Source organism: Mastomys coucha, unplaced genomic scaffold, assembly GCF_008632895.1.
Source record: "Mastomys coucha isolate ucsf_1 unplaced genomic scaffold, UCSF_Mcou_1 pScaffold6, whole genome shotgun sequence".
In the NCBI taxonomy this organism is placed as follows: Eukaryota; Metazoa; Chordata; class Mammalia; order Rodentia; family Muridae; genus Mastomys; species Mastomys coucha.
In genome coordinates this window covers 45,849,165-45,868,511 of record NW_022196912.1, presented here as the reverse complement: position 1 = coordinate 45,868,511, position 19,347 = coordinate 45,849,165, and the positions used below count along the sequence as shown (strand labels likewise).

At 43.5% G+C, this 19,347-nt stretch overlaps 1 protein-coding gene across 1 annotated transcript in view; it reads left to right on the top strand.

Annotated features, from left to right (window-relative positions):
• Positions 1–2,176: 2,176 nt before the first annotated feature.
• Positions 2,177–19,347, top strand: part of Tpo (thyroid peroxidase) — a 54,366-nt gene continuing 37,195 nt past the window's right edge. The window contains exons 1-4 of the mRNA XM_031357709.1: positions 2,177–2,270; positions 9,416–9,500; positions 15,297–15,448; positions 17,852–17,984. Coding sequence (XP_031213569.1) covers positions 2,177–2,270; positions 9,416–9,500; positions 15,297–15,448; positions 17,852–17,984 — 464 coding nt within the window. The remainder of the gene's footprint in view (positions 2,271–9,415; positions 9,501–15,296; positions 15,449–17,851; positions 17,985–19,347) is intronic.

The window sequence follows — 19,347 nt, the reverse complement described above, 5'->3', positions numbered from 1 at the left end:
TATTATCATCTCATTCCCTTACCCAGCCCCAACCAAATTTCTTCTTCCTGAGTCTGCTTTCTACTTTACTGGTGTGTGCGCGTGTGTGTGTGTGTGTGTGTGTGTGTCTGTCTGTCTGTGTGTGTCTGTGTATCTATGTGTGTGTGTCTCTGTGTGTGCATGTATGTGGGTGTGTGTGTGTGTCCATCCTTATTCAGTTGGTTTCATCTCAAGAGAGTGCGAGTGTTAAAGGGATTGGTTTTAATAAGTTTTTTCTTTCTTTGACTATCACACTTGTTTCTGTCTCTTTTTTATTTAATATATTTATTTTCTTTACACCTGGATTAAAGCTTCCCATCCCTCCTCTCTTCGAGTTCCTCCCTTTCACCTCGCCTCCCTCCATCTCCCTCCCTTTCTCCTCAGTGAAGGGAAGGACTCCCATGGATATCTATCTACGTTGGCATATCAATTTGCAGTAGGACTAAATCTATCTTCTCCTAGTGAGGCTAGACAAAGCAGCCCAGTTAGGCAAAAGAAAGCCAAAGGCAGGCAGCAGAGTTAGAGATATCCCCTGCTCCTGCTGTTAGGAGGTCCCACATGGAGACCAAGCTGGACAGCTGTTACATATGTGTAGAAAGGCTTAGTCTGTTCCATAAATGCTCTCTGGTTGGTAGTTGAATCTCTGTGAGCCCCTGTGGGCCCTGGTTCCTTCCATTCTTCCCCTTATCCTTCTACAACACCTCCCAATTTCTATCTAATGGATGGCTGTGGGTCTCTGCATCTGTTTCCATCAGTTGCTGGGTGAAGCCTCTCTGATGACAGTTATACTAGGTTCCTGTCTGCAAGTACAGCAGAGTATTATTAATAGTGTCTGGGGTTGACTCTTTCTCACGGTAGGGGTATCAAGTGTGGGCAGTCATTAGTTGACTGTTCCCTCAATTTCTGCTCCATCTTTATCCTGCACATCTTGTAGGCAGGACAAGTTGTGGGTGAAAGGTTTTGTGGTTGGGTTGGTGTCCCTATCCCCCCATTGAAAGTCTTGCCTGGTAACAGAAAGCATCTGGACTGGATGGAGGGCGGGGACTGGGTTAGGAGAGGTGATTAGGAGGGGAACATGGATCAAGTGTAGGGATGTCAGAGGGAGAGAGAACTGGTGGAGGGGAGGCATTTCTGAGATGAACTAGAAACGTAGAACAAGAGAAACTCGCAGGAACCTGTGCAGGTGACCCTAGCTAAGACTCCTAGCAATAAGGGATATGGAACTTTTCTGTCTTTCTAGGTTAGGTGAACAGAATGTCCTCTATGAATGGCACATTTTTTTCTGACCAGCCAGGACACACAAGCACTTGGCAGAAACGCAATACTAAACAAACATAGAATGGAGCCACTCCCATTAGAAGCTTGAGTGGGCATCAGAGCACAGCGTCCATTTATACAGTGGGTGATATATCACCAAGATTCACATTTCAGAAGTTAAGCCACAGAGAACACACCCAGCTGTGCACACCCTGCTTCCTCAGCTGAGAAAAGGAAAATGTTCAGGTTGTAAGACTTTTTATTTTCCTATTTTCTAAGAGAAATCTATTATGAAATGTGTAAAATTGTCTAATGGAGGTCATTATTGGGCAGTGTGGCAGATAGATCTTTTTCCTAGCAAAGCCTGATGGTGCACCGTTCCCATTACTTCAGTTCAGGTGTGCTAGGGCACCTATAAACCCATATTTACTATGATGTGTGCCCCTCAGGATGTTCTTACAAAGTCAAGGATTCACGAATATCATTGTCCAAGACTAAGAAAACAAAAACTTAGAAAGCAGATGTGATTGATTTTGGATTTTGTTTCATCTGAAATCACTTCATTAGAATTCTCATGACATAAAAGATGCAGCCGCTGCCAGGGACTTATTTCTCTTTATAATTGCTAAATTCTTAATGTTAGCTATTCACTTCACATAGTTGTGTTTGAAGAGATATGTTTCCCATTCTCTAGCCACACATTTCTGATGAATTAGAGACCAGGTCTGATCAGCACTCCAGGCTGACTGTGTGCCTTCCTGGTTCTGAAAATGGTTCACTATCCTAAGGTGACAGCCTTGGACTTAGAAGGACCCACCTGAGGAGAAGCCTGGGCATTTATGGTACATCCCACAGTATTCTACCGACTATCTGATTCTCTCTTCCCCACTTCAACTCCAGAATGAGAATACTTGGAGCTATGGCAGTAACGCTGGTAATTATGGGAACTGGAATTTTCCTCCCTTTCATCCTGAGAAGCAGAGACATCTTGTGGGGTAAGTAACAAATGATGTGTGCTCCTTTAGTCTTGTAAAGTTGTTTTTCACACTCAACAAACCAAACATGTCACTGTAGTTGTTAAGAATCAGTTAAGACCCTTTTGTGCTTGTCAGAAAGAATAATGTAATTCTTCGGTTTAAGTGATTAAATTATAATTCCTCCTTTAAAAGAACTGATTTTTTCCCCATGGTTATAGAATAAATCGTCTCTATTTTATCTGTACATATATCTTTTAAAAGGTTTTGACAATTTTTGTTTCTTTGTTATAAAATCATCTTAAATTAAATATCTCTGGTATAGATAGTTTTTGGTTTAGTTGTATGGAAAGTTATCGTAAGAAAGCTACTGAGATATCTGGATTAACATAATCATTCTTTGCTATAAAGAAGAAAAAGAGAGAAAGGAAGGAAAAAAAGGGAAGGAGAGGAGAAAGGGAAAGAGGGAGAGAAAGGGAGGGGGGAGAAGGAGAGAAGGAAAAGAAAGGGACCTAGAGACGGAAGGGAAGAAAGGACAAGGGGCCACCCTGAAGCAAGCTTCCTGGTGGCAGGATGCTGGAGAAGGGGCACTTGCTGCCTGCCCCCGCCCCCCAGTGTCTTAGACACAGCCCAGCCACTGGGTCTTAGCATCCTTGTTCACACTCAGACCTGCTTCCTGCAAGGAGCTACATGCAGCTTAATTTTTCTACCTAAACACCATGACTGTACTGATGTCACCCTGCTGCCTTCCCAGGCTCAGGAGCTCCTAAAGAAAGCATCCTTCCACATTTCCTTCTGGGTATCCACACTGGCTTCTCTGGGATCTGGAAACATTCTTTCTGATGGACATATCACTCCCCTTCCAAGTCTGACCACCACAACAGGTATTCCTGGTGAGCATCAGTAACTTGGGAATTGTGTTTCCATGACAACTAAAGGAAACAAGAGGGTTGCTCATTTTAAATCTTCAAGAAAATCTAAGTATACCCCTTCATACCAATCCTTCTAACATCTGGAGCATGACAGGTGTTCGACACACAGAAGGAAATAAACCACTTTATCCTTTTGTTCAATAGCTATCAAGACCCTGGAGGAATAAAGCAAGACTGAAAAAGTAGAGGTCAAGAGTCTAGTCAAGAGCTCAATATTGCACCTGTGAGCAGTTCATAAAACCATCTTCAGAGTGTGGCTTTAAAGTTTTGAAATGATACTATTTTCCAAAGTGAGGATATGGGACATGTGTAACTCTGTCCACAGAGTGTTTGTTTTGTTCCTTGAAACAGGGTTTCAGTATGTAGTCCCCATCAGGCTGGAAATCACCATGCAGAACATACAGATTGTCCTGCCTCTACCTCTGCCTCCAGAGTGTTGGGATGAAAAGCATGATTTATAAATCTGTAATAGAGTCAACTCTTTTGCTTACATTTTAATAGTATATAGTAAAGTACAACATGACTTCTATAATGATAGTGTACTTTGGAGTATATTTTACCATTCATTGGGATATTTTTAAGGTGACTTATTATCCATCTACTCTATAAATTTCATAGGTAGAAAATCTGCTGGTAGTGGTGCCACACATTAGTTGGCAAACATTGAAGAGGATGAAACAGGAGAATCACAATGCCAAGGTCAGCTTTGACTGTCTTTAGTCAGGAATAGGTGAAGACTAGCTGGGCATGTGTGACGCCCCAGATTTAATAATAATTTTTTTTTAAATCATCAAAATCACTGCTAGTGCCATTCAAGTTCTGCTTGGTGTAGTAGCACCCCTGTATTCTCACTTGAGGCAGAAAGATCATGGGTTCAAGATTAGCATCAGAAGTATAGCAAATTTGAGTGAACTCAGCCTGCGCTTCATAAGACCCTGAAGTAGAAATCCTTTCACAATGGTTCAATTTTATGTTCTTTAATATAAGAACATTTATCAGTTGAAAACTAAACAACAGTGCCTTTGAAACAATAAATACTCACTGGCAAAATGTATTTGAAACACAGTTTTCATATGATCTACTTCACTACAGCCAAAATTAAATGTACTTGGAAAATGACAATGCAGATGGCTTTGTGCATTTGAGGAACATCAATGACCCTTTGAAAAGCAAAGCTATAGGGGACAGCACACACACACACACACACACACACACACACACACTCTTACTATGCAAAGCCAGATGCCTCAAAGCCCAGAGGAAAAGAAACCTCAGCACCTGAAAATTCAGTAATAAAGTACTGAAAATGAAAAAAAGGTTTCATTTTCCACTAAAGTATACCCACAACGATTATAAATCTAGGAAAACTTTGCTCATAGCCCCTTTTGAGAACCCTCCGTAGCACATGCTTCGTGAAGTACTGTATATTCCTCTCAACAGACCGAGATGGGCTTCCAGTGTTTGTGCAAAATTAAGATCCATGTGAAATTATCTTTATGGCGAACTCAGCAGCTCCTTGTAGCTGTGAAAAGAAAATAAGATGCAAATGAACAGCGTGAGCAGGAAAGCTGCCTGCAAATCCTGAGATTGGGAAGCCAGCCTAGTGGGGGAGTTTGTTTAAAAGGAAAGCTGGCCAGCTCTGTTCCAGTTCACTAGATTTCTGAAAACAAAGATCGTCAAAACAGGATCCACAGATGGCTCTGAGTGAATCCCAGGTGATCAGAGTCAGTCAAGGGCAGCGTGTGTTACCCTGGGGCCTCTGTGGCTTTGGAGAGCAAGACATTGTGAACATGTCTGGAACTGTGTAGCCTGTTTCTTTGTCCTGACATACAGTATCTTCGTGTACAATGGCTTCTTGCATTCCAGTTATGAATATGCAAGAGGTGGGATTCTAGAAGCCGGTGTGCCTCCCAGAGCAGACGGCACTTTCAGGACATACACGTGGACAGCCAGGACAGGGAATAAAGTCAAATTACTCTCTAGAATTCGGATTTCTGTTCTAGACAAACAGAAGAGACCAAGTTGAAATTCTTAGGATCATTGACCCTAGCCTCAACCACAAGTCAGGGGTAGCCTGTGCACCTGCTGGATGGAGCTTGAGATGCAAATGAGTGCCACCAGTCTTAGAGAAGCACTCTGTTTCCCCCTTCTGGCCAGAAAATCCATTTGCAAAGTATCTCACCACTCCCTACCAGGAAGAATGAAAGGAGACTCCAGGTCTCCAGGCAGCCACAGACATCCAGGAACCCACGTTAAAAGCACAGCTGCCAGCTGCCAGCTGCCTAGGGGCATTCCCCATTTATCTGCCTATTTGCAGCTTGTTCCCTAGTAAGTAACAACCTGTTTCCTCCCCCTCTCTTTCCCTTCTTTCCTTCCTTCCTTTTCTTCCTCACCAAGTGTTGGCTCCATCAGCTCCCATGGGATGCCAGCACACTCACCAAGGTCTGCTGGCTGCCAGTTTTCTCTCGTTTATCCTTCCTTGGTCGGTCTAATTCATTCGGCCCCAGAAAGTTCAGTGAAGATGGGCAGAAGAGAAGACTCTCTCCTCTGATGAGGATGAATGAGACACCTCTGTTCATCCCAAACATAATTAATTTAAAATCTATCCAGTTCCACAGAGAGCTTGAAAGATCATAGTGTTTCTTGAAAGATCAAGTGTTTCTGCGGGAAATTTTTCAACAGAAAAAATTTTGTGTTCAAAGATAAAATTTGAAATAATCAACCTTTCTTTAAAATTTGGTAAAAATGGAAGCATAAGCAATACATGATTGTGACAATTTAAGTATCAGCTTAATATTAGTCAATAACAGGAAATTAGTACACTGGCAGCTACTATTCCCCAGAAATGCAAATGACACTCACATATGTATGCACTCATGTGCACACACACACACAACCACACACAGCATTTTTCTCCATAGTTAATTATTCTATATAAGCATTTAACTCTCATATAATGACAAGTTTCTACTAAGTCCAACTTCCACCTGGGTACCAAAGAGGTACCACACCGCACCCTAAGGTTTATATTATAGTGCACAGAGCACACAGTGAAGAACTGATTTTTTTGTTATTCTCCTGTATCCCACTCAGAGGGTCTTTAATCTGCTAAGGAAGAGAGAATGAGTTGGATAATTTAAGTAGATACTTGGGGGGGGGGCTGGAGGGAGTGTACACAGGTATGTAAGGGTGTTTATACCCGTGTGCACGTGTATAGAGGCCAGAAGAGGGCAGAGTTACTGTTCTATCACTCTTCACATTCTGATCCTAAGACAGGTTCTATTACTGAACCTGAAGCTAGACTGGCAGCCAATAAGCCTCAGTTATCTTTGCATCCTTGCTCTGTGCAGCATTGCAATAAAAGGTGCATGCAGCCTTGTCAAACTCTTGTCCCAGATACTGGGATCTGAGCTGAGGCTCTAATGCTTATGCAGCGAATGTACCTATATACACTAATCCATTTCTTTAGTGTCAGATGTTGATACATTTTAAAGTAAGGGGGAATCAAGCTATCATACCTAGAGCTTTGAGAATTAAACCTTGACCTTGTAGATTGTGAGGATCTTATAGTCCATGGAAAGGAGTGTGGGTGTCACTCTGTGGGGATCAGGGTCTCTGTGCTGTAAGGGGAGGTACAACCCAGCAGGTCTGTATTTAGAAAGCCACTTGACCTACAGCAAGAAGAGAAGTGAGTTGTCTCAGCCATAACATTTCTCATTCAGTGATGGGGGTGTACAGAAGTTCCCAAAAGGCATTAAGGAAGTGAAAGGGAAAGACACACATTTTAAAGGGTACCCAACTCCACTTGACTCCAGACAAACTGCCAAGGGCTCTCTTAGTCATTGTACTATTGTTGCAAAGAAAGATTGTGACCAAGGGAATACCTATAAAAAGAAAATATTTAATTGGGGTCAGTTTTAGAGGATTAGTCTAAGATCATCATAGTGGGCAGACAGGTATGGCATTGGAGCAGTAGCTGAGAGCTTTACATCCTGATGCATAGGCAGAAGGCAGAGAAAGAAACAGACATTCATAGACACACCCAGACACACACATACACACAGACACACACATGGAGGAGAGAGAGAGAGAGAGAGAGAGAGAGAGAGAGAGAGAGAGAGAGACTGAGCCTACAATGAGCTTTTGATACTTTTACACCTACCCCCAGTGACACATCCCTTCCAACAAGGCCACATGTATTCCAACAAGGACATATCTCCTAATCCTTCCCAAAAAGTTCCACTAATTGAGCCAAACATTCAAACAGATGAGCCTCTAGGTATTATTCTTATTGAAACCATGACAGAGGCCGTGAATACTACTGGAGACAGAAGCTCAAGTTGAAGATGAATATTTGGAGGAAGATAAGAGAGAGACAACCGCCAAAAGAGGTAAAGATGTCACAGAGGAGGAAGGAAGAGAACTCAAGAACCAAGGCTGGGGTAGATCCACCGACAAGAGATCCAGCATCCTGTGGGCCCTCTGGACTCAACAGGTCTGCCTCAGAGAGCCCTACAATTTGTCTATAAACAGAGCCAAGAAATTAACATGCTAACATGAAGAGCTCTGAACAGGATGTAGCACTCCAACTGTGGGAAAACTCTGCTTACTAAAGTCAAAGTTTACCAGATAACCTCTGGGCCTGGCACATTATGGGAGACTCCCTTCATTAGTGGGTTTTCTCCTTCTCTGAACTTGTTCAGGGAATTCTAAGCCTCCATGCCAAGCTCCTCCTAAGGACTGTCACATAGCCTCAATTCGTTCAGAAGACCAATTTCCTTTCTCCTGCCAAAACCTGTTCAGTCAGCACCTGAGATTCCTGAAATGGTTCCCCATTCTATGTACCTTAAGCTCCCAGCCAATGACATTTGCCCATCCTGGATGTCCCTACCCTCAGTCCCTCAAAACTTTGTAAGCTTTCAATCACCCTATGTAAAGTTGATCTGTTTACTGGTAGCTGGTCCCAGTGTGGTCAGTTACCATATATACTTACAGGGCTTCTGAACTCCCTCATTCCCACCCGACCTGTGCTCGATGTCTCTGCTGCCACAGACCTCGTGGATCAATCTGGCCAATAATTCGGAGGGCAGGAGATCCACACCATCATCACTCAGCAATGACATCTTAGCACAGTATTCTGACTCTAGAGCCCACACATATAGCCCCATACTTCAGGAATAGAAATGAGAATTGAATATAGCAAGATAGATTTAGAAGAAATCTGAGTAGACATACTGTCCCCCACATTGGAGACTGGTGTGGTCCTGGGAGCTTGTGGTCTTAAGTACCTCAGACTCCACAACAGCTTCCCACCATATTGTTTCTTCTTGCATCAAGTATCAAAGGCAGATGCTGCCAGGGACTAAATGTTGCAAAGATCTCTCATTGATACAGTTTCTGAAATATGCAGTTGTTTAGTTTAACTTTACACAATTTTTTTTCATTTTCACATAGATGTTAATGCTCAAGAGTTCCAATAATCTGATCATTTCTAGAGACCACATGACTGTCACTACACTTCAGGAAAAAAGCTAAAACTGGCAGAGTTGCTGCACTGGGTGTCTGAGTTTCTTGTTTTTTGTTTTTCTTTGTTTGTTTGTTTGTTTTTGGGGGGTTGGTTATGAAATGTCAATTTTTTTCTATTTTTTATCAGATATTTTCTTTATTTACATTTCAAATGATATCCCCTTTCCCGGTTTCCCCTCTGCATAAAAACCCTGTTCCCTCCCCCCTCCTCCTGCTCACCAACCCACCCTCTCCCACTTCCTGTCCCTGGCATTCCCCTACTCTGGGGCATAGAGCCTTCACAGGAACAAGGGCCTCTCCTCCCACTGATGATCAATTAGGCCATCCTCTGCTACATATGCAGCTGGAGCCATTAGTCCCACCACATGTACTCTTTGGTTGGTGATTTAGTCTCTGGGAGCTCTGAGGGTACTAGTTAGTTCATATTGTTGTTCCTCCTAAGGGGCTGCAAACCCCTTCAGCTCCTTGGGTCCTTTCTCCAGCTCCTTCATTGAGAACCTTGTGCTCAATCCTGGCAGAGTAGCTGGGATAGGGTCCTTCCTGCCTCCATCTACACCCAGGAGGTGGGGCTGTTCCACAGCCCTCTGTGCACCTTTCCTGCCAAGGGAGAGCTGGTTTCCAGGGAGTGCTCTGATCCCCGGAATTAGGCTAGATCACCATTTTCTCTCTGGGGGATCTATTTTAATGGTGCCGTGTTTTATATCCTAGGGAAGACTACAAAGTCCCGTGTTATCAGTGTTGTGGAAACAAGCCAGCTCATGGTAGACACTGCAGTCTACAACACCATGAAAAGGTGAGTGACAGTGTTCACCATGACGTCCTTTTGCAGTTGAGCCATTTGAAGCTCATGTGAGATGATTCATGGTTCCAGGACGATTGGCCCCAATGGAATAACAATGCTCACCCTTGCAACTCTGCTCAGAGAAAACGGAAATCGAAAGCTGAAAGTCTAGTTAGAGTTCAAGGTGCCATGATGACAATGTCTGAAGCTTGGACAGGAATAGCATTAGAACCCTTTACAGTGAAAGGGGTGTTGTGCACTCAGGCTGAGTGCCTAGCCACTGTAAGGTCACCATAACACTACCTCAAGCATAGAACCAGAGCCTCAACCTGTTCATTACTGTTTCCCAAAATAATTGACTTTATATACTAAGCTTTAATTGAAATATTTTATAATCTTACTGAACATGTGTGCCTGTGTCACCCACATGCATGTCTAAGATTCATGTGCATGCCTTGTGCCTACAATGAGCTGAGCATAAGAGAGCATCAAAATTGGATTTACAGACAGTTATAAGTCACCAAGTAGGTGCTAGGAATCTAATCAGGGTTCCCTAAAATAGAAGTCAGTGCCCTTAACTCTGAGCCATGTCTCTAGTTCCTGACATCACACTTTTAAATATGTGACAGACACCATTGCCAATAGCATCATGGTGTCTCATTAGGTGTTCAGAAAACATCAAAAACATACTAGGTTTATGTCTTCCCACAAACTTCTCATTTTATTGGAAGTTGGTGAAAAGTTACAACATCTCTCAAGGTACAAATTATTACCTGACATCTTCTGATTTACTTCAAATTTCTATTATTTCAAGTAGAAAATTGTTTCATTATTCTACATTAGTTAGAGACAAATTGTTATCTGACTACTAAAAAAAAAAAAAACTGAAGGTGAAAGAGGAAACAATATTCTCTGAGCAAAGGAGCTGGCGGGAATCATCAGAGAAGAGAGGGAGTTTTCAGTAGTGTGGAATGCTTCTGGAGTCTTACAACGAGAGGAGTTACCCACTGGAGGTGGGCGAGGTGGCAGAAAATGTCATAAACCTAAGAGTTTCAAGATGTCAACCTCAGTACAGGGCCTACAGCTGATGACATAGGGACCTATGACTGCACCATTTGGGGAGGAAGAGGCATGAGACTACACAGACAGCACGGCAGCCTTACCTGTCATCTGCAGCCAATGCTTCTGCAGAAGGAAGTCGAGCCAGGCATAAAAGCTGGCAAGTGTGGATAAGACCTGCCGCTATCAGTCATGTCTGGACCACCTAGGAAGTAGCTCCTATCAGCACATCTTGGGGACCAGTTACACTTGGTAGCTCTTTCTGGACCTGTAGGAGTGAAGTCACCAACTCCTCAGTTCTCTCAAACCAAGAATCCTCAGTAGACCAAAGAGACCAGACTTCCTGGCTCAAACATTCACTTGTGCATCAGCAGAACAAAGCTTATATCCATATATTCATTAGGTGGTCCCCTATCTATCTATCTATCTATCTATCTATCTATCTATCTATCTATCTATCTATCTATCTATCTATCTCCCATTCTTCTGGCTGCTCCCCATCTCCTTCTCTCTCCTTCCCTTCCATTCTCTCTCTCCCTCCCCCTCTGTGGTTCCCATGTTCATCCTCACAGTGGGGGGCACACTGCTTTGGCAGGTAAAACCCAGGGAGTGTTTGATTGCATCTCCCCACACCGCTGATGCTGTCAGGTGCTGGGCTTTAGGGAAGCTCTGAGACACCACTGGGGAAATAGAATGCAGTCTAAGATGTGGGAAGCCAGAGTTGGGGTTCCCTCAGAAAGCCAGTCACCCCTGGGGTGTCACATAGAAGAGTCTGGAATGAAGGATCGTGGGTCCATAAGCCTGCAAAGAGGCCAGGACTGTTGGGGCCTGAGGGCTGAGGGGAACAACAAACCCCGAGCTGGGGAAATGGAGAACTCTGGTTTAACTCATTAACGAAGGTAGCTGCAGTGGCCTGAAGCACAGAGAGGTCTTCTACGGAAGATTTAGGATGTGGATCTGTAGGCGAAGGCCTTCTCCATACTCCCCATGGCAGTTTTAATGAAAAAGACAATCCAATGTTTATCCATACCGTTTACTGAGTGCTCATCGTGGAAAATGGTTGTGTACCAACTTCTCAGGGTGGACTAGAGATTAAACACCTTTTGCAGGGAGGAATGTCCAGGAAGGGGAGCTTATTGGCTAAACCCTTGGGCCTCTAGGTACCTCATTAGTCTGGAGAACTCTGTTTTGGGCTACATGAACAACACAGAGAGTGTGGGCATGTGTTCCAGGCCAGGAATCCGGCAGGGAGCAGGGAGGCACCTACTGTCTCAGGCGGGTACTGAGTGCCAGAGTCTCAGACCTGCTCTACCTTATCAGGTTTCCTGCCACAGTCCATTGTCCCACACTCCTCCTTCCCTCCCTTCCAGAATGTAGATAGACTACTTTACTTTTTCTCTGCTGAGAGGCAGTGGGTCTGGGGAAGCGGGAAGCTCAAGACAGCACAAAGTACCAGGATCACATCCTTACCACTTCCTGGAAAAACAAATCCGTTCCCTTGCAGCATTGTAAGTCAGTTTCTGATTCACAATTGCCCACGGGCTCCAGGATATACTCATCTGGATTATCTGTGCTCAGATCTGTGACATCATCTCAGTGTGCTGACACAGAGATATTCTAGGTTCTGCCTGGCAGCAGATTGAGAAGCAAAGGGCATAGGATGACTTATTGAGGACAACAATGTTGCTCTGAATTCTCCATTCCTCAAACACCTTGGGGGACTAAAGAGAACATAAATCTGACACGTGGCTCTCCTCCTTGGCTTTTCACATGAGGAATGCTGAGCCAGCTAAATACAAAGTTCCCAAAATGTGAGTGTATAATCGATATCCTTCTGCGAATAGAAGGACACACACCTCTCATTTAACACCTTCCCATTCCCTGTATCTGGAGTGTAAATGAGCCCTACAAAATGGCTGTAGATCTTCATTGTGATTGGAGGGTTAACACATGGAACAGTCTGTTCTGCACTGTGATTGGAGGGTTAACAGATAGAGCAATTTGTTCTGCACCTCCCCAGGGAGAGCAGCAGATGGACAGCTGACTGAGTAATCGATAAACACCTCACCAATCCCCTAAGATCAAAGCAGAGGGCAGGCTGCCTATGGAAAGGAGGTTACCAGCAGGAACGGCCAGTCCTCTTGAGGAGCTGCATGATAGCTAAGAGAACAAGCCAGAGGAAGATATGGGCACTGATCCATGGTAATGTCCACTATCATCAACAAGCTCTGAGGACTAGAATGTCCAGTCCAGGGGTCTAGGCACCAGGACAGCCAGTCTCCAGGGGCAGGGTATTGGCATCACTGGTCAGCCAGCTAAGGGTTCATTTGCTGTATCCAGATAGGACTCCTGGATATCCAAGATACTCTTCAGATGTGATCTCTAGTGGCTTTCATTTCTCTGTTTGGCAGCAGTGAGCAACAGTTGTAAACTTGTAGAAGCAACAATAAGTGTCACCCTTTAGTGTTACAGTCCCTGTGCATCTCAGGTATTAGGGCCCTAAGCCCTACAAATGTCCCTACCAGTCCTGGAGTTTTAGACAGTTAGCTTTTGGCAGGGACTAGTATTACAGCCCTCAGCCTAGAGTTTGAGACCCTTGACTCTAAGGAATTGACAGCTCCGTGAGAATATTCCAGCAGCCAGAGCCTACAGGTTCTCTTCTCTGACATCTTACAGCTTGCCTGCCCTTTTTCTCAGCTCTCTACTGGCTCATCACCTTTTCATCTTTCCTTCTGATTTCTTCTTCCTGCTGAGCTGCTCTCAAAGTGTTCAGCTGCTTCCTTGGCAGTCAGGCTCCTGGCTACTCGTAACCCCTCCTCGATACTAGCACCAATCACAGACATCAAGGCTTGTGTCTTGGACCCATTGTGGCCTTGGCCCAGTGCTAGTCTAATGAGATAGGATATGTGCCCCTCTAATGAGATAGAAAATGTTCAGCGAGGGTCGTGGCAGTAAACAGCCTGGGATGGACCACTTTGAGGAGCTCAGGTGATTAGCAGACATTGGTAAGGTATCCGTGGAGTATTCAGGCTGTTAAACTGATAGGCTTATTCCTCAAGGCAGCGAGAGAAGCAAGGGAGAGTTCATTAACCACTAAGTAGGACGACAAATCACCCTGCACCCAAATATTTGCCTATGTACAGAAGGAGTGCTCACAATACAAACATTAAAACATCTCATTGTCCCTGCTAGCAACATCCTCTGCCCAAATGTCCTTTAAAGAAATATATCTTACAGGCCACGCTTCTATCTGTCTACCATTGGCACTTCAGGAAGATATAGCCCTGCTAGTGGCGAGGAACAATGACCTGCACCTCTGAACTGGGGTCTCCTGCTCTCTGCCAATTCCCATGAAGCTTTGATCAATTCATGTTGTAGTTAACAATTGGAATAACCCATCTCCTCAAGGCCCAGGATGTCATTGGATCTTTTACTGATATATGGGCATGTAAAGAATATGGGTATTTAATATGTCACACTTCATATCACGAACATTGGTGAACTGAGTCACTCATTTCTAATCTGTGTGAATTAAGTGTGTTTGTATCTCAACCTCATTGCTGTCACTCATGCCTACCTTGCCAAAGCTATACAACTTACATGAGCTAAGTGTTAACTTCCTCATCTACGAAATTGTCTTAATTATGATATTTATGTCTTGAGGTTATTAAGTTTCCTTTGTATTATATATCTTGGGGTGTGCAGTGTGCTGTCTGGATAGACACACAGACATAGAAAGGATTACAACAGACACTGTTCATCACCTGAAGTAACTTATGTTGTTCTGTGGTAAGAGCAAGCAGGATCTCATCACGTTTTCAGGCTCCAGTATGACATCCCTGCAGTGAAGCACCTGAAACACGACTGCTCAGAGAGCATCATGTATTTTAGGCTATTACTAAGACATGGAAAATACAGCATTCCATTAATTCACAGTATGACAAAACTGAGAAGAGGGCTGCTTGCCCCAAAGTCACAGTGATGTAAACCTGGGTCCATCTGGGAGAGTTTATAGCAGGAAAGGGACATTTGTGACAGTTTCAGGGCTCTGCTTGGCCTCAGATCCTCAGAAGTCAAAATCTGGAGGATTGAGTGATCCTCTCTATTCCAACTGAGACTCTGCCCTGCAGTGATCACCTGGCCCAGGTTATGGTGACAACCAAAAAACTGTTAAAAAGATTCAAGATAATTGAGATATGGATATTTTTAAGAGAAAATATTGCCCATATTCTTCCACACCCAATCTTGCTACTCTCTAGTTGTGCTCTATCCTTTTTACTGAGTCCCACATTTCTGAGGCTCAGAACTATCTAGACTTTTCCTTTGTGTGGCCTACAGTTCATTGTCTGGTATATGCAGTCACTCAATAAATGTTCCGTTGATTTGCTGTGTGTGTATGTATATGTGGTGTATGTGTTAGTAATAGGAGGAGGCTGGATGGGAGAAATGTGTGTTTGCAGACTCATATGCAAATGCATGAAGAGGCCAGAAATCAACTTCAAGAACCATATAATATATCTTGTATTTTGAGACTTGATCTCTCATTGGAACCTGGGGCTCACCAGTAAGGATATGCTGGAAGGTACACAAGAACTCTACCTGTCTCTATCTCCACAGCACTGGGCTTACAGGAACTTATCACTACGCCCAGATCTTTCTGGAGATCATATATCAGTACTTTCATGCTTGTTCATCAAGTACATTTGCAAACGGATTCCCATTTAACTTTTATGATTCCTTATGCTCTAGAAACCTCAAGAAAAGGGAAGTCCTTTCTCCAGCCCAGCTTCTCTCTTTCTTTAAGCTGCCAGAGTCCACCAGTGGGGCTATTTCCCGAGCAGCAGAGATCATGGAAACATCAATACAAGTCATGAAACATGAACAGTCACGGTTCTCCACGGGTAAGCAGCTGCAAGCCTCTGCCTCTGCTTAAATCTATTCACAGTTTTTTATTTTTTTTGTTTTGTTTTTAGTTTTTTTGTTTTTTGGGTTTTTTTTTATTCTGGGAAATACAGTTTCTCTCTTATTCAAATCCTATTTGGAGAAACAGCTAAACATGCTCTAATTTATGTTCTAAAATACATTGGGAATTTTACTGTAGCCTTCCCACCTAGTGAAACATGGGGAGCACATTCACTCATAAGGGCTTTCTGGGGAGACATTCATTCAGGTTGTGTCTTGTTGCAGCAAGCAGAGGACTAGACAGGGGCCTCATCTTCCCAGTTTGCAACCATGACATTCTGACTTAGTCTGTTACCCAAAGAACGTAACAACCCATGGGCTTTTCAAAAAGGAGACAAGTCCGCAGTTTCTGGCAGTTCACATTGTAGCCACAGTAGAGTACATTTGAAGAAAGCAGAAGCCAGATCAAAGCCTCTGTGGACCTGAGATGCTGAAGCGAAAGTGGATACAGCCCAAAGTTGTACCATAATTTTTATGGTGCCACACTCAGAAATAAGCTTTCTATTGATTTATTTTCAGTGCTGTGTTGTGAGCTATTCAATCCCTTAAATTAATCTGGCGCTGCTTTGTCTGATGAGATGTACTCATTTTAAACCAGTATTAATCACAATCCTCAGATCCTACACTGAATAGCTAGAGTTCAACTTGTACAGCAAGCATAAAGTCACTCTGAAAAAGGTTTCATTTCAGACCACATAGTTGAAAGACCTTTCTAAGTACATTGGTCCCTATCCAGTGGTGGCATCAACTCAGACAGTGGTAGAAGTGATGGTAGGGTGACCTGTGCTGAGAATGGGAGTCTACTGGCTCCTGCTTCCGTGTCATAGGGCTCTCAGCCCAGGGAGAACACATTGTGAAGTCAGGCCATGATGTGAAGTTGATAATGTAAGGTTATAATGTGAAACTGATAATGTAAAATACTCTGAAAGATATGTTAAAATTATTTACATTATAGACTTAGACACTCTGGAACATTTGAGATATAAAGAAGGTAAGCCAATCCAAATACACTTTCTGCCACACCTGCATAAACAAACAGTAAGTGCACTGGGTAGAGGCACCAAGTTATTCCTGAACATTGGCTTGCTGATTCAGTTCAGTCACGTGAGTCTCTTTACGGGACTTGATTTGCTGTGCTCCAGAAAATAAGGAGCTCATAGCTGAACCATTGTCAGGCTGCTCAGTAAGGATAGGTGTGGAGAACTCACTGTTGAGAGGTTTGCTCCATTTCTCTTTTATCTGAAAATAGGATGCATTCCTGTTGGTTGTGTTTTCTAGTGAGAATCTCAATTTCATTAGTATACATTCATCACAGTTTTATAGGGTCATCTTTGAGTTTCCTTAACCTTGATTTGTTGAATAGCATAAACAGTGACAGAACTGGGAAGAAAAACAGTAAATATAAACAAAAGAGACTGCATTCAGAGGTGCTAACCTAGAGAAATCAATAGGAGAAAAAAAATAAAGGCTTTTTATAGCAGAAGGAATGAATGCTATTAGCAAGCTCAACCAAGGTGGGTTCCTATGGGAGGATGCACATCGTGTCTTAGTGCTCTCCTGGTAACTGTGAGATGGGAATGTCTTGTACAGATATAACAGGTTGGTCGCATTGATGTGTCCCATGAGATGGGAAACAACTTTGAGGAGTAGCCTGCTGTCTTGTCTTCCTGGAGCCAAATGGCTGTTAGGTTGCTTTTCAAAATCATTGTGAAGCAAAAAAGTAAACAACCACACACACACACACACACACACACACACACACACACACACACACACTCCTAGCAATGAAGATAGTTAAGGGGATCGACTGAAGAAGCATATGACAAAGAGGGAGATGGCAGGTTTTCTCAGAGCAGTGACTGAAGCTGTACAGGAAGCCCTGACTTAGATGTTGAGACTGTGGCTGATACAACTGTTGGAAAGATACTTTATCTGGTACAGATGTCATACAAAGTCCGGTCTGTAGAGAGAATATCTTACATACTGTATGGATGTATCAACTGTCAATTAAAAAGTCATGGCCTATGGCATAGGCCGGAAATGGGAAGTGGGACATTCAGAAGGTAAAGATTCCAGGATAAAGCCAAGCACAGGAAAATCAGTCCAGGGAGATATGAGGAGACGGACAGGTGGTACCTGAGCATAGATAACCAGCCACATGGCAGAATGTAGGTTAAAATACATGAGATATTTTAAATTCATTCTAGTCAGAGAAGAGCCTAGCTATATGGCCAAGGTATTTGTAAATAGATTTTGAGTCTGGGTCTTATTTCCGGGAGCATGGGGCTGGGAAGAACAACTAACTGGAACTAACTTCAATACTGGTCTGTCTTATCATGCAGATGCCCTGTCAGCAGACATTCTGGCCACAGTTGCCAACCTGTCAGGATGCTTGCCTTTCATGCTGCCACCGAAATGTCCTGACAACTGCCTGGCAAATAAGTACCGGCCCATCACGGGGGCATGCAACAACAGGTACTATGGGAAGAGCTTCCAATCATCACGAGCCTCTCAAGATGTGATCATGACCATAAGCCACTGTCAAGTGGGCTCTAGATCCATCAACTGTGACCATTCACCCCTCTGTGTGTCCCATTATCTCACACTCCAACTATCTGCCATTGATACTCTCATGCTGTGCTATATTCCACATAGAGGTGGCAGAGGAGAGGGTTTTTTTGTTCTGTGTCACTCTTACTTTCTCAAATCCCAGAATGGATTACCATCACCTAATATCTCAAGCCAGGTACTTAGCATCTTTGATTTCTCCAAATCTCCTACCTGTCTCTAGTATGGTACCAGAACTGTCTGCTTCCTCCCACCAACCTGACTAAAGGAAGAATTTGATCATTTGCCACAAGGCATTAGCCCTTTTGGCATGTAGCTCTTACTTCCCTTTATGTATGTGCCCTAAGTTAGACCTAAATCATCATAACACCCCCTTCCTCTTTTTTAGGAGTTGGTCTGGTGCTGCTTGTATTCATATGCTAAATTCTGTACCCAAATATCTGGTTGCCCAAGATGGAGCAATTTCCTATATACATAAGCCTTTGTTGTACAACACTTGCTCCCCAATTTAAAACTATTGGTTAAGCAAAACTGGCAGCAGCCAAATTACTGCGGGAAATCGAGAAAGGTAGAGTTTGAATCATTGGGCTCGGAGTTGCACATTGGGACCACTAGGAGAAGGAAAAAGGAGAAAGAAAGAGAAGGAGTCCAGAAGGGGGAAGACTGGGAGCACAGGAGATCTCCATTAGTCATGATGGACTAGCAGCCCGTGCCCAAGTGAAATGCCTCCCCAGGACACCAGACTGCTGGAGCAGAAATAACCCAGGAAGATGCAAACAGCAAATATTTGGGGAGCACAGTTGGGAAAGGAGCCAGACTAGTGTTAAGAGAATTAGATTGGGGTAATCCCCAAGTAATTACACAGAACCTAATAAATAAATCATAGTTTGGGTCGCATTCATTTGAAGCTAGATGGGGATAAGCTTAATTCTTATTAATTTACACCTCTTGTCCTCACCGAGCTTCAAAGCAAGATCCTAGCTCAGTCAATTCTTGGGGGGCATCCTGCCTAGTCCAGTCAGACAGTTATATCAATGCTTTCACTACCTCCTTCTTATTTCTCCATTTTAACCCTTCCATTTACTCTCTCCCAATCTTGTACTCATATCCTCAGGGGTGCATAGCCCTGCCTTGATTCTATACAAGTGCTGCATATTAAGGCTGGGTGAAGTTAAATGAGCATCCAAGAAGTATGTGGAGTGAGTATGGGTAAGGGACACTATCTGTGGGAAGCAAGCCCCTCAAGGAAGACTCTTCGTACACTCTGACA